This window comes from Candida jiufengensis (assembly GCF_024610255.1).
Source record: "Candida jiufengensis strain CBS 10846 chromosome Unknown scaffold2, whole genome shotgun sequence".
Classification (NCBI taxonomy): Eukaryota; Fungi; Ascomycota; class Pichiomycetes; order Serinales; family Debaryomycetaceae; genus Lodderomyces; species Lodderomyces jiufengensis.
In genome coordinates, this window is record NW_026261561.1 from 11,399 (window position 1) to 24,703 (window position 13,305).

General features: G+C 25.2%; 2 protein-coding genes across 2 annotated transcripts; one reads left to right on the forward strand and one right to left on the reverse strand. All coding sequences in view use genetic code 12, as the record gives it.

Moving 5' to 3' along the window:
• Nucleotides 1–101: 101 nt before the first annotated feature.
• Nucleotides 102–7,574, forward strand: GCN1 (Gcn1p; the record flags this gene model as incomplete). Its single annotated transcript, XM_051763646.1, has 1 exon — nt 102–7,574. One exon carries the CDS (start codon nt 102–104, stop codon nt 7,572–7,574), a length of 7,473 nt encoding a protein of 2,490 aa, XP_051619156.1.
• Nucleotides 7,575–7,670: 96 nt separating this feature from the next.
• Nucleotides 7,671–9,257, reverse strand: KGF54_003096 (uncharacterized protein; the record flags this gene model as incomplete). The annotated part of the gene is made up of 1 exon (XM_051763647.1): nt 7,671–9,257. One exon carries the CDS (start codon nt 9,255–9,257, stop codon nt 7,671–7,673), a length of 1,587 nt encoding a protein of 528 aa, XP_051619157.1.
• Nucleotides 9,258–13,305: the final 4,048 nt, after the last annotated feature.

Here is a 13,305-nt window from a genome sequence, read left to right on the forward strand (position 1 = left end):
TTTGTTTGATTTCTCTTTTGAACTGAAAAATTATTTAGACAAGTTTTTTTACAACCAAAAATATTTTAACAGTCATAAGACAACAACCTTCCCAAAAATTCATGCTGGAATATACATGGGAGCAATTGAAACCTATTTATGAAAAAGGTATTCAAAGTTCTTCAAGAAAAGAAAGAATAAATGTCATAAAAAGTATTAAATCAAATTTAAATAGTATAGAAGAAAACGAAATTAAATTAATTGTTTTAGCATTATTAAACACTTATAATTATTATTCAGACTTGGAGTCAAGAAATGCAGTAATTGATATATTAAATAAAATTGGAAAAATCAACCAAAACTATTACAAAGCTTATGTGGACTTTATAAACAAAGAAATATCAGGTACATCATTAGCAATTACTGATAATTTAACTTTTTTACAATGGATTAATTATTTTAATATAGAAATTGGAAAACAACATCAACTAAGTGATTTAAATGTTCAAATTCAATCTAAATTATTTATTAAATGTATTGAATACCAAGGAAATCGTCATAGACATTCAAATAGAATAATAAATGCTGCAAATGTTGCAACAAAAAACAGTATTGCAGATACTTTAATAAATGATGAATCATATATGGATTTAATTATAAAAGCTAAATCATTTGCTTTATTGGGAGTATTGAATATGGCATGTATTGATTTAGTATCTACAAAACCATCAGCCATTGAAGATTTGAAACAATACGAAAATGAAATATTGAATATTTTTATTGATCAAGTATTATTAGGTAAAACAGTACCATCAACTATTGAACTAGAAAATTTTGGTTCATGTACTGAAACTTTAATCAATGAATCAAATTTCAAAGATAAATTAATACCAGCTATAGAAAAATCAATACTAAGGTCTTCAGATAATGCTTTCACAGTATTACCAATTTTTTTCAAATACCTCAAAAATTTCACAATATCACCTAAATTGTTAACATCTATAATAAATGGTGTAAAATCTCAAAAGGAGAATATAAGGAAAGGTGCTTCAACAACTTTAACATTAATTTCTGAAAATTCAAAAGAAGATTTATGTGAAGAAATTTTCAAAGCTATAAAAACCACTTCAAATGCTGATCAAAAATCATTACTCATAAGGACATTCTTTAAGTCAGATTCAGAAAAAATTATAGCTTTTATACTACCTTTGATAAGCAAAGAAGTAAATGAAATATCTTTGAGTGCTTATGTTGATGTATTGGCATACAACATTTTCAAAATTAATAAATTTGATGATGACGTTATAAAAACCTTCACTAATGGGTTCAACTCAAAATTAAAAAGAGTTTGGTTTAATGAGTATGGTCGTCATGCAATACATAAACCTGATCAATCATCACATTTCAAAAAAGTTTTTGATGAAAATTTAGCAACCATCGAAAAATCACCACTTGCTTCAATCAAAACCATAACCTGTGCATTTGTCATTCTCACATTAACTCATAAAACTTCATCAATATTATCAGATTCCAAAATATATGAAAAATTAGATTCTATAGATTTGTTTTGGTTTACTCATGCATTATATAATGATCCAAAAGGTTGGTTATATGTATTAACTGGGAAAAAAGTACCATATAAAATCAAAAAATTAGCTCAACATCGTTTCAAAGAAGAAATTGAAGTAAATTTATCATTAAGTGAATCTATAATTGAAGAATCTTTACAGCTTGATTGGGAAGTCTACAACATAAAAGAAATCAGTGTAGTTTACGCTATACTAACACAACTAAAAGAAATTGATCAAGTTAAATCAAATGCTATTAAGTTAATTATACCTGCAAATAACCCTGAAGTCAATATAACAGGCGGTTGGATTGGATTAATTCAAAGAAGTGGCCATAAAATTGATATTGGAGAATTAGTAAATAAAAATTATCAAACTATATTTAATGAATGTGTCACCACCAAGAATTCAAATTCTATAAAAGCATTAGCTACCATAGCATTCATTCAACCAGAAATGACATTAATCACCAAATTAATATATGAATATTTAACAGTTGAACCAATAGATGAAACATCAAAATTAATTTACCAAGGAACAGAAGGTGAACTTGTTATTGATGTGACAGCAAAAACTCCAAAAGCATTAGATAAAAATTCAAAAGATTATGAAATAAAAGCATGGGAAGAAAAAATGAGTAAAGAATTAAAACAAACCAAGAAATTAACACCAGAAGAAAAAAAATTAGTTGCTGAACAAATTAAAAAGGAATCAGAGATAAGAGCACAAGTTAAAACAACTGTTGACAAAGTCAATTTTGCAATTCAATTAATCAAAGAACTTGCAGAGCAAGCTAAATTTGTAAATAATGGAGCTGATTCTTGGTTCCCAATAAGTGTCAAAAAGTTACTTGATTTAGCTTTTGTGGAGGGTTCTTTTTTCCCAAGTATTAAAACCTTTTTGAGATTATCAAATTTAATAAGTGATAGATTTGAAAATCTAAAGTATTTTGTTGGTATTGCCATTTTAAGACTTTATGATATCAAATTACCAAATCCAGAATTTGAACAAGAACCTTTAGAATCTTTATTAGGTAGAATTTTATATCGTGTTAAGATTTTAAGTGATCAAAATCCATTAGATGCTATTTCATTATCATATATTTTACCGTTGATTATCAAAGTATTAGAATTAGGACAAGTTGCTGCTTTTAAAAATTCCAAAAAAATCGCAGTCACCTCTGAGTTTGTTGAAAATGACCCAGAAGAAGAAAATCTTTTGTTAAGTGTTGAAATTGTTGCCGCTCATGCTGAATTATTTGCTGATTCAAGTATTCCAAGAAATAGTATATTAAAAATTTTAATATCATTAATGTCAATTCCATCAAAATCAAAATTAGTGAAAGAATGCTTTTTATCACTTTGTCAATATATTGCTGTTAATATTTCAGATGAAGATTTACAATTGTTATTGAGTAATGTTGTTTCACCATATGTTTTTGTAAGATCCACAATATTGGAAGGATTAGATTCAGAATTTGAATTATCTAAATATTCAAAAGAAGTATTTGTTGAAACTTTTGATACCGATAACAATTGCCGAGAATTTGCTCAAACTATATGGGAAGATAATTCATTAACAGTACCTGACTCAACAAACTTGTTGGAATTGTTTGGTTTAAAAGATTCTGGTTTAAGATTATCGGTAGCACAAGCATATAGAGATGCTGCTTTACAAACAGGTTTACAAGTAGAAGAGCTTTTCAATTTTTACATAGAAAAGAAAAATCCACCAGCTCCAAAATTAGATGAATTTGGTTTAGTTATCAAATCAACAATTGATCAAAGAGATCGTTGGGAAGAAAGATCAACTATTGCATTTGCTTTGAAATTTTTAGTTCCACTGTTGACAGAATCATCAGATATTGAAAAATTAGTTAAATTTTTGGTTGATGAAGCTCTAGGTGATAAAGATGAACATGTACGTCAACAATTTCAAGATGCTGGTATTGAAGCAATTAAAGTCCATGGTGCTTCAAATGTTGAAAACTTGATCAAAATTTTTGAGGAAAGTTTACAGTCGAAGAATATTAAAGAATCAGTTGTTGTCTTGTATGGTTCATTAGCAAGTCATTTGAAAGGGTCAGATCCAAGATTAAAAGTTATATATGACAGATTGATGAAATCTTTAGATACACCAAATGTTCAATTTGCAGTTTCTGAATGTATCGCACCATTAGTTCCATCTTTTGAGAAAGAATTACCAAATCAATTTGATGAATTATTTGAAAAATTATTCGATGGCAAAACTTTAACCAAGAGAAGAGGTGCTGCTTATGGTATTGCTGGTTTAGTTAAAGGATATGGAGTTAGAGCATTATCTGAATTTGATGTCATTAGAAATTTAACAGATGCTTCCGATGATAAAAAGAATGGTACAAAAAGAGAAGCTGTTTCCTTAGTATTTGAAGCACTTTCTAGGTCATTGGGTAAATTTTTTGAACCATTTGTATTTGAAATTTTACCAACCATTTTAAAAAATCTTGGTGATGTTCAAAATGAAGTTAGAGTTGCTACTGATGATGCAGCAAAAGAAATTATGAAAAATACAACTTCATTTGGTGTTAAAAAATTAATACCATTAGCTATATCAAATCTTGATGAAATAGCATGGAGATCTAAAAAGGGTTCAGTTGAATTATTAGGTGCTATGGCTTATTTAGATCCAGAACAATTATCAGCTTCATTATCAATTATTATCCCAGAAATTGTTGGTGTTTTAAATGATACTCATAAAGAAGTTAGAAAAGCTGCTGAACAATCCCTTAAAAGATTTGGTGAGGTTATAAGAAATCCAGAAATTCAACAAATTGTTCCTTATTTAATCAATGCTATTGGTGATCCAACAAAACATTTAAATGAAGCTTTAGATAAATTAACTAAAACCCAATTCGTTCATTATATTGATAGTTCTTCATTAGCTTTAATAATTCACGTTATTCATCGTGCAATGAAAGATAGATCTGCATCCACCAAGAAAAAAGCTTGTCAAATTGTTGGTAATATGGCGATTTTAGTTGATTCTAAAGATTTAAAACCGTACTTGAACGAGCTAGTTGAGGAATTAGAATTTGCAATGGTTGATCCAGTTCCAGCAACAAGATCAACAGCTGCTAGAGCTTTAGGTTCTTTAGTTGAAAAATTAGGTGAAGATCAATTCCCAGATTTAATTCCAAAATTAATTGCTACTTTACAAGATGAAACCAAAGCTGGTGATAGGCTTGGTTCTGCTCAAGCATTATCTGAAGTTATATGTGGTCTTGGTGTTAACAAGTTAGAAGAATTATTACCATCAATTATATCATCTTCAACATCACCAAAAGCTGCTATTAGAGCTGGTTTCATGCCATTGCTTTTATTTTTACCAGTTTGTTTTGGTTCACAATTTTCACCATATTTAAATAGAATTATTCCACCAATTTTAAATGGTTTAGCTGATCAAGATGAAGAAATAAGAGAAACTGCTTTGAGAGCGGGTAGATTAATTGTTAAAAATTACGCTAAAAAGGCAGTTGATTTATTACTACCAGAATTAGAAGCTGGATTATCCAATTCATCATATCGTATTCGTCTTTCTTCTTTGGAACTTACAGGAGATTTATTGTTTCAAATCACGGGTCTTTCTGGTAAAAATGAACTTATTGAAGATCAAATGGTTAACAAAACTTTGGCAGATGTATTGGGTCAAGATAGACGTGATAGAATATTGGCATCATTATTTGTTTGTCGTTCAGACGTTGCAGGTATGGTTAGAAATGCAAGTGCTGATATTTGGAAAGCTCTTGTTTCAAACACTCCAAGAACCGTTAAAGAAATTTTACCTTCATTAACTTCAATAATTGTTACAAAATTAGCGTCAGATGATGAAACTCAAAGAACTATTGCTGCTCATACTTTAGGTGATATGGTTCGTCGTGTTGGTGCAAATGCATTACCACAATTATTACCATCTATACAAAATGCTAAAGATCAAGAAGGTGCATGTATGGCATTAACAGAATTGATTAAATCAACTTCATTAGAAGGTTTGACAACATATCAAGATACTTTCATTCAAATTATTTACGATGGTTTAATTAAACAAGATAAACCAACAAGAAATGCAGCAGCTCAAGCATTTGAACAATTATATGAACAAATTGGTAAAGTTGTTATTGATGAAATAATACCAAAATTACTTTCTGAATTAAATAATTCTTCAGAAACTTCATTAATGGCTTTAAAAGAATTAATGGCTTCAAAATCAGATATAATTTTCCCAATTACTTTACCATCGTTATTAAAACCACCAGTAGATGCTTTGGCATTAGCTTCATTAGCTTCAGTTGCAGGTACAGCATTATATAAGAAATTATCAGTTATATTAAATACATTAATTGATGCTATAATAAATAATGATGAAGACATATCAGAAGAATTTAATCAAGTATTATTATCTGTTGAAGATGATGGTGCACATTTATTGATGCAACAATTATTAGCGTTAATGAAACATGAAGATCCACAAATAAGAGAAGTTATATTTGCACAATTAGGAATGTTTTTCGATCATGCAACTTTAGATTATTCAATGTATTTAGAAGATATTGTTTTCCAAATGATTTTATCTTTAAGTGACCCATCGTCAAAAGTGGTTAAAGGCTCAATGGAATCATTAACTTCATTAATAAAACAACAACCAAAAGAAATATTAGAGAGATTAGTCAAACCATCAGCTCAAGCATTAAATCTAACTGGTGTTTCAGTGCATGGATTTGCATTACCAAAAGGTCCGAATTGTATATTACCTGTGTTTTTACATGGATTAATGTATGGTACTTCAGATCAAAGAGAATCTTCAGCTTTGGCTATAGCAGATATTATTGAAAAGACACCATCTGATAATTTAAGAACTTTAGCAACTACTTTAACTGGACCATTAATTAGAGTTGTTGGTGAAAAAGTTGCATCAAATATTAAATCTGCAATTCTTCTTGCTTTAAATAATTTATTAATTAAAATTCCACAATTTTTAAGACCTTTTATTCCACAATTACAAAGAACTTTTGTACGTTCATTGGGGGATTCATCAAATGAAACTTTGAGAAAAAGAGCTGTTATTGCTTTATCAACTTTAATTAAACATCAACCAAGAGTTGATCCATTAATTACTGAATTAGTATCTACTGCAAAAACAACAGAAGATTCAGGAGTAAAAGCATCTATGTTACAAGGTATGTTAGCAGTAGTTGAACAAAAAGGTGAATTTTTAAATGAAGGTTCTAAATCTAGTTTATTATCAATAGTTGAAGAAGAAAGTATTGATTCAATATCTTCTGCAAAATTATTAGGTTCATTGGCCAATATCTTGACAAAGGAAGAAACGACAAGTTTATTACAAAAAAAAGTTTTAGTAAGTGAAAGTAAATTTTCCATTTTGGCAATTAATTCATTTTTAAAATATGCACCTGATTTAATAAAAGATAATGAAGATGTCATTGAATTTGTAATAAGGTGTTCTGAATCATCAAATGCTTATATTAGTGATAATGCAACTATTGCAATCGGTAAAATTTTATTAAGTGGTAACAATAATGAAAATTTATTCAAACAATTATCAAAAATTATAATTCAACCAAATTCATCATCACCAGATACAAAAAGATTATCATTAATTGTTATTAGAACTGTTGCTCATAAAATAACTATACCAAAAGAATATTTTGATTTTATCGTACCAAGTGTTTTTGCATCAGTACGTGATCCAATTATTCCAATAAAATTAGCAGCTGAAAAAGCATACCTTGATATTTTTAGTATTGTTGATGAAAATTTAGTGGTATTTGATGAATGGTTTAATAATCAATCAGAAATTAAAACCATTGTTGGAACTTCAATTGTACCTAGATCAATTGGTGATTATACAAAAAGAGTTGCAATAAGATTAGCAAATGTTGAAAGAGAAAGAATAGAACAAGGAGGAGATGAAGAAACTTTATATAGTGATAGAATTGAAGATGAAAATGAAATTTGGTCAGTAGGTATTTAGAAAACTACAATAAATTTAAAACATGTAAAATATTAAAATTAAAGATTAATATTATTAAATTATATTATTTCGTATATAATACAAATCTCCTTTTTTTTATCCTGGTCCCATTGCTTTTAAATTAGTACTACTATTATGAGTTGACATTAATGGAGTTGAATTTGTTGATAATCCCATAATAGGTGAATTTGGTAAAGTATTAATATTATTATTATTATTACCATTATTATTAAACTTCCCATATTGATAAAATTTAGGACTATTAGGTCTTGATCTTTTTAATTTTTGATGTAAATAATCAATATCTGAATCTTGTGATATATGAGTATTTTTTTTATTTATTGCAATTGGTTGTTCTAATGGTGTCATTCTTGATATAGTTGAAAATCTTGTTGCAACATTTGATAAATATTGTAAATTATCATTAATTTGAAATGAAACTTTTTCTCTATTAAAATCATTATTATTTGGTATAAATTTTGATACACCTGATTGACCAAAAAGATCAACTAACGAAGGTAAAGATTTTGATGATTCTAAATTTTCAAAACTTTGATTATTTGGTAATGGTAAGAAATTCTTTTTAGTAAATTGAAAATTTGATGTACTATTATTATGGTTATGATTATGATTTAATAATGAATTTGATGATTTTTGTGATGATGATGGTGGTGGTTGTTGTTGACCAAAATGATCAACTAAAGAAGGTAAAGATTTTGATGATTCCATAATTTCTAATTCTTGACTTGCTGCCAGTGCTAAAATATCAATACTTGAAGGATTTTTATTCATTGTTAAAGAATCTGATGATTTATTTTTAATAATTGAATTTTGAGGAGTAAAAAAATTGGGGGTATCAATAGGTTTTGGTTTTAGATTTGATTTAAAAAGTGGAGTATGAGATGGAGTTAATGGTTGAGTATTTTTTGGTGGTGATAAAGTGATATTAGGTTGATTATTACTGATGGTATTATTATTATTATCATTATTATAATTAATATTTAATTCTTGTTTTATTAATGAAGAAGTTGAACTTGAAGGTGATGAAGGAGGACTATTATTACTATTATTATTACTATTATTATTATTATGTTGTTGTTGTTGTTGTGATGGAGGTGATGAAGGTGAAGAAGAATTTGGTTGAGGTAATATCAGTTTATTTTTAAATATAATTTCATTTTTAACTTTTTCATTTTTTTTATTCTTTCTTGAATTTGGATTTGTATGAATTCTTAAATGTCTTGTTAATTCATCAGATCTACTAAATTTTTTTGAACAACCAGGAAATTTACAAATATGAGGTTTTTCTCCTGTATGAGTTCTTATATGTCTTGTTTGATGTTCTAATCTATGAAAAGCTTTATCACAATGAGGACATTTATAAGGTCTTGTGCCATCTCTTTTATTCTTTGTTGATGATGATGATATTGATGAGTTATTAGAATCAGGTGATAAATTGTTGTTGTTGGTATTAGTAGTAGTAGTATTATTATTATTATTTATATTATCAGAATGTATTTGTTGTGGTTGTTGTTGTGATAAATCATTTAAATAAGATGATGATGATGATAATAAGTTTTGTGGAGTATGAGATGTTATTTGTTGTGATGATGGTTGTTGTTGTTGTTGATGATAATGATTATTATTCTTATTTATACTATGATCTAGTATTATATTATTCATTATTAATATTTATTAAATTAGGTATATATTATATTTGCTTTCTGGTAGTTATTAAAAATGTTGATGATATAAATGATATATTTTTATAAAAATAATAATAATAATAATACAATGAAGATTAATAATTAGTAATTAATAAATTTAATAAACTTAAAATTCTCAATAAATGAATGAATGAATGAATGAATGAATGAAATAATAGTAAATAGTAATAGTAAAGATAAAATTAATAATAAAAGTGTTGTTGATATAAATTATTGATATTATTTTTTAATAATTTGTTGTATGATAAAAAAAAATATTATTTTGTTTATTAATATTATTATAGTAAAAAGAAAGAAGAAAAAAAATTTTGTAATAATAAAAAAAAAAAGAAATACCGAAATTTAAAATATTTTAAAACAAAAAATGGTTTTAGTTTTTTTGTCTCCAAAATTAATCAAATTATTGAATCCAAGTTGTTCTTGTTTTCTATATATCTTTAAATGAAACAATTTGAGAATCTTATAATACATATATCAATTTAAAATTGAATGATATTTTTATTAAAAGAGATGAATGAACAAAATATAATAATTAATAATAATAAAAAATATGGGGAAAATTTTATTATTAATAGTTTAACTTTTTACTATTTATTTACTATGTAATTTCAAATTTTTTATTAAGTAAGTAGAAAAAAAAAAAAAAAAAAAAAAAAAAAAANTTATTATAACTATACAAATTTCCAGATTCATTATTTGATTTAATTGCTACTCATTGATGATTAGCGTAGCCATATATATTCAACTGAAATTATATGTGTTTACTATTTATTCAAAATTTGTATTTCTCCACATAATTCATAAAAAAGAGAGAGAGAGAGAGAGAGAATTAAAAAAAAAAGAAATGTTAATAAACACAAGATCTTATGATGAGTATTCATTGTTCTTAATATATGATATAATAAGATTAAATATTGAGTAGTGTAATTAAGATCAAAATTGAAGATATCTAATAATAATACAACAATAATAAAATCAAATAATAATAATAATATTTATTCAGGAACAAAATATTAAATATTATTTCAATTAATTTGTTGTATTTAACATGAATTGAAATTTGAACATTTTAATGTATTAATTTTTATTTATATAGTTAATTAAATTTCTAATAAGTCAATTTACGGGTATCAGATTTGTTCATTCAGTACTAAAATATACTCATGTGGCTATCTGCTCAATTTTTTTCTATTGTACAAAAAAAAATTTTTTTTTTTTTTTTTTTTTTTTTGCCGTATCACTAATTGTTTTAGGTTAATGTTGCAAAATTTTGAAACTTGTTAAAAGCATTATGTATATTAGCTCAAAATCAAATTAAAATTTTATACGTCAAAAATTAGAACAATTATTTGCTTTTCTAGTTTAATTTGTTAAATTTCGCTAAAAAACGATTTTAATGTAATTACTAATTATAAAATGTTTTTTAAACATCTTTCTGTTCATTTTGACGCAAAACATTATAAACTCAATTCTAAAAAATTTACAAATTCCTCAGAACTTTTAAAAATACTTGAACCACTATTTGAATCCAAAAAAAAAGCACTATCGGCTAGCCCTTTTTATAAGTTACCCATAAATTTTACATATTTTAAAGCTCAAAATGTTCATGCTTACTATATACAATTCAACACCCGTACCCCAATACAAAGTTTCTTATTAAACACAATCTAAATCAAGGGCATTTCAAATAAATTTAAAATCGAACAAATCAACTGAATAAGTTTAGTATCACAAATGTTAAAATCAAACTCTAATTCAATTCACAAAATTTAAAAAGACAAATAATCATTTAGAAGCAAACAATAAAACCGAGATCGTTCAACAATCAGACATAAATGTAGTTTAAATAAATTATATCAATTTATTAATTATAAATCATCCCACTTTACTTATCGGGTATCTCAAATTCTAAATCAGAATTAAAAACCAATTAAATAGGTTTTAAAAAGTTAATAAAATGGTCTTGTTAACATTTATGCATTTTGTTTTTTCTTTTTTCATGTATAAGATCACGGAAAAATTATTTTGACAAGAAAAAAAAATATAATAATGTCTCGGATTAATTTTTTATTATAATAAACTAGGGAATAAATAGTATATGCAAACTAAACAAACAATACATAAATTTAATAATTTAATAATTAAAAATGACAAAATATTGCTTACTTGTATGATTTGATATTTAACTTAATGTCAATTTACTTATTCACTTTAGCTTTTCCAATATTACTTTAATTATAGCAAGTTTATCTGATTTTTTACTTTGAAGCCGAATTCATTTAATTTAACCTTTGCAGATAAAATCTTGGTCCCTTCATCATTTCATGATGCATACCTTAAACCACTAATTAATGCTTAATTTAGTAGACCAAAAAAATTATTTGCTATACTTTTGCTCATATAAATTCTAATTTTCGGTGTTTAATCCCCTATCGAAAATTACGAAACATGAGAAAAAATTTTATTCTTCACTCTTTAAAATTTTTATCATCATCTATTTTTGGTCACAACTTTTCAATTTAAGATTAAGATTGTTAAATTGATAGTAGTAAAAGTTTTCACTACAAATTGATGGTTTATTGATTATCATGTCATCCTCAAACTCCATTCACCCCTTTTGACATTAGAAAAAATTGAGAGTAGTTGAAGCTCATCTATAATCTTGATAAATATCATTCAATAAGATACCAATTATTACTATTAGATTTTAATTGCCTTAAATCGCTTTTAATTGTTTTTCAAGGTTGAAATATCGTATATCACCGATCTTTAATAATTTGAGTAATTTAAATTTCTTTAAAATCTAAAACAATCAATTAAAAATTACACAAAAAAAAAACTCCGAAATATTTTAAAAGTTTAATTTATTTCTATAAAGAAGAAAAAAAAAAAAGTTTGTTGTAACAACAACGTTTTTGTAAGATTGCAACAAATTGATATGAATTTGGAAATACAAGTTGATAAGAAGGTAACAATACAATTTATTCCTTTAAAAATACTTTAATTGCTTCAAATTGGATTTACATCGTAAATAAGATCTTACTTGTATTTTTAAATATTAAAAAACAGAAGTATAAAAATTGGAAATAAAATCAAAAATAAAAAAAATTAAAAAATTAAAATTATTAATTTCCAACAAAAAATTTCCCCTCTTTTGAATTTTCTTTTAACTAAAATTATTAATTAACATTTGAGCAAATAATATTAAAGTTTGAGATTATTATATCTCAATTGACTAAACAAAACAATCGTAGCGAATTAACATGAGCTTTTTACTCAAAACAATTCAGACAACTCAAGCATCAAATTGAGTTTATCTATTTGATAGATAGGGGATTTTTTTAAAAATACTATAAATTTTAAGGTTAATCAAGGAAATTTTTTTACTTTTAATTGTTTTAAAATCTTTAAAATCTTTCGATTGAAAAAGATCAACGTTAAATAACCATATGATTTCTTTTTTTATTTAATTATTACTAAATTGTTTCTAAATTAAATTGTTAATCTTTATATGTTTTAGATTAATTTGATTGTTTGATAATCATGAAATAACATAAGATTTATTTCATTGATAAATCTAAAGATAAAATTGGATGATGATATGATTATTTGACTTTCAGTTAATTGTTCTTTTGCAGTAAAATAAAATGTTTACGAACTTCTAACCAAAACTTTTTACTAATAATAATATCTCTAATAATAAATTGAGATTTTATATAAAAATAAAGTTCAACTTTTTATTAGTAGAATATTAATATTTTGTGTATTAATAATTTACATTTTTGTGTTTCTGTTGTTTTATTATTATTTTTTTATTTTTAATTTTTAATTTTAATTTATTTTATTTAATCAAATCAAATTTTCAATATTTTTCAAAATAATTTCAATTTTTAAGAATATCAACTAAAACCATATATTCAAATACAATTTCAATTATTTTTTTTAGATAAATTTCAATTTCAGTTATCTATTACAGTAAACAATTTAACTAGGTAAAAGACTTC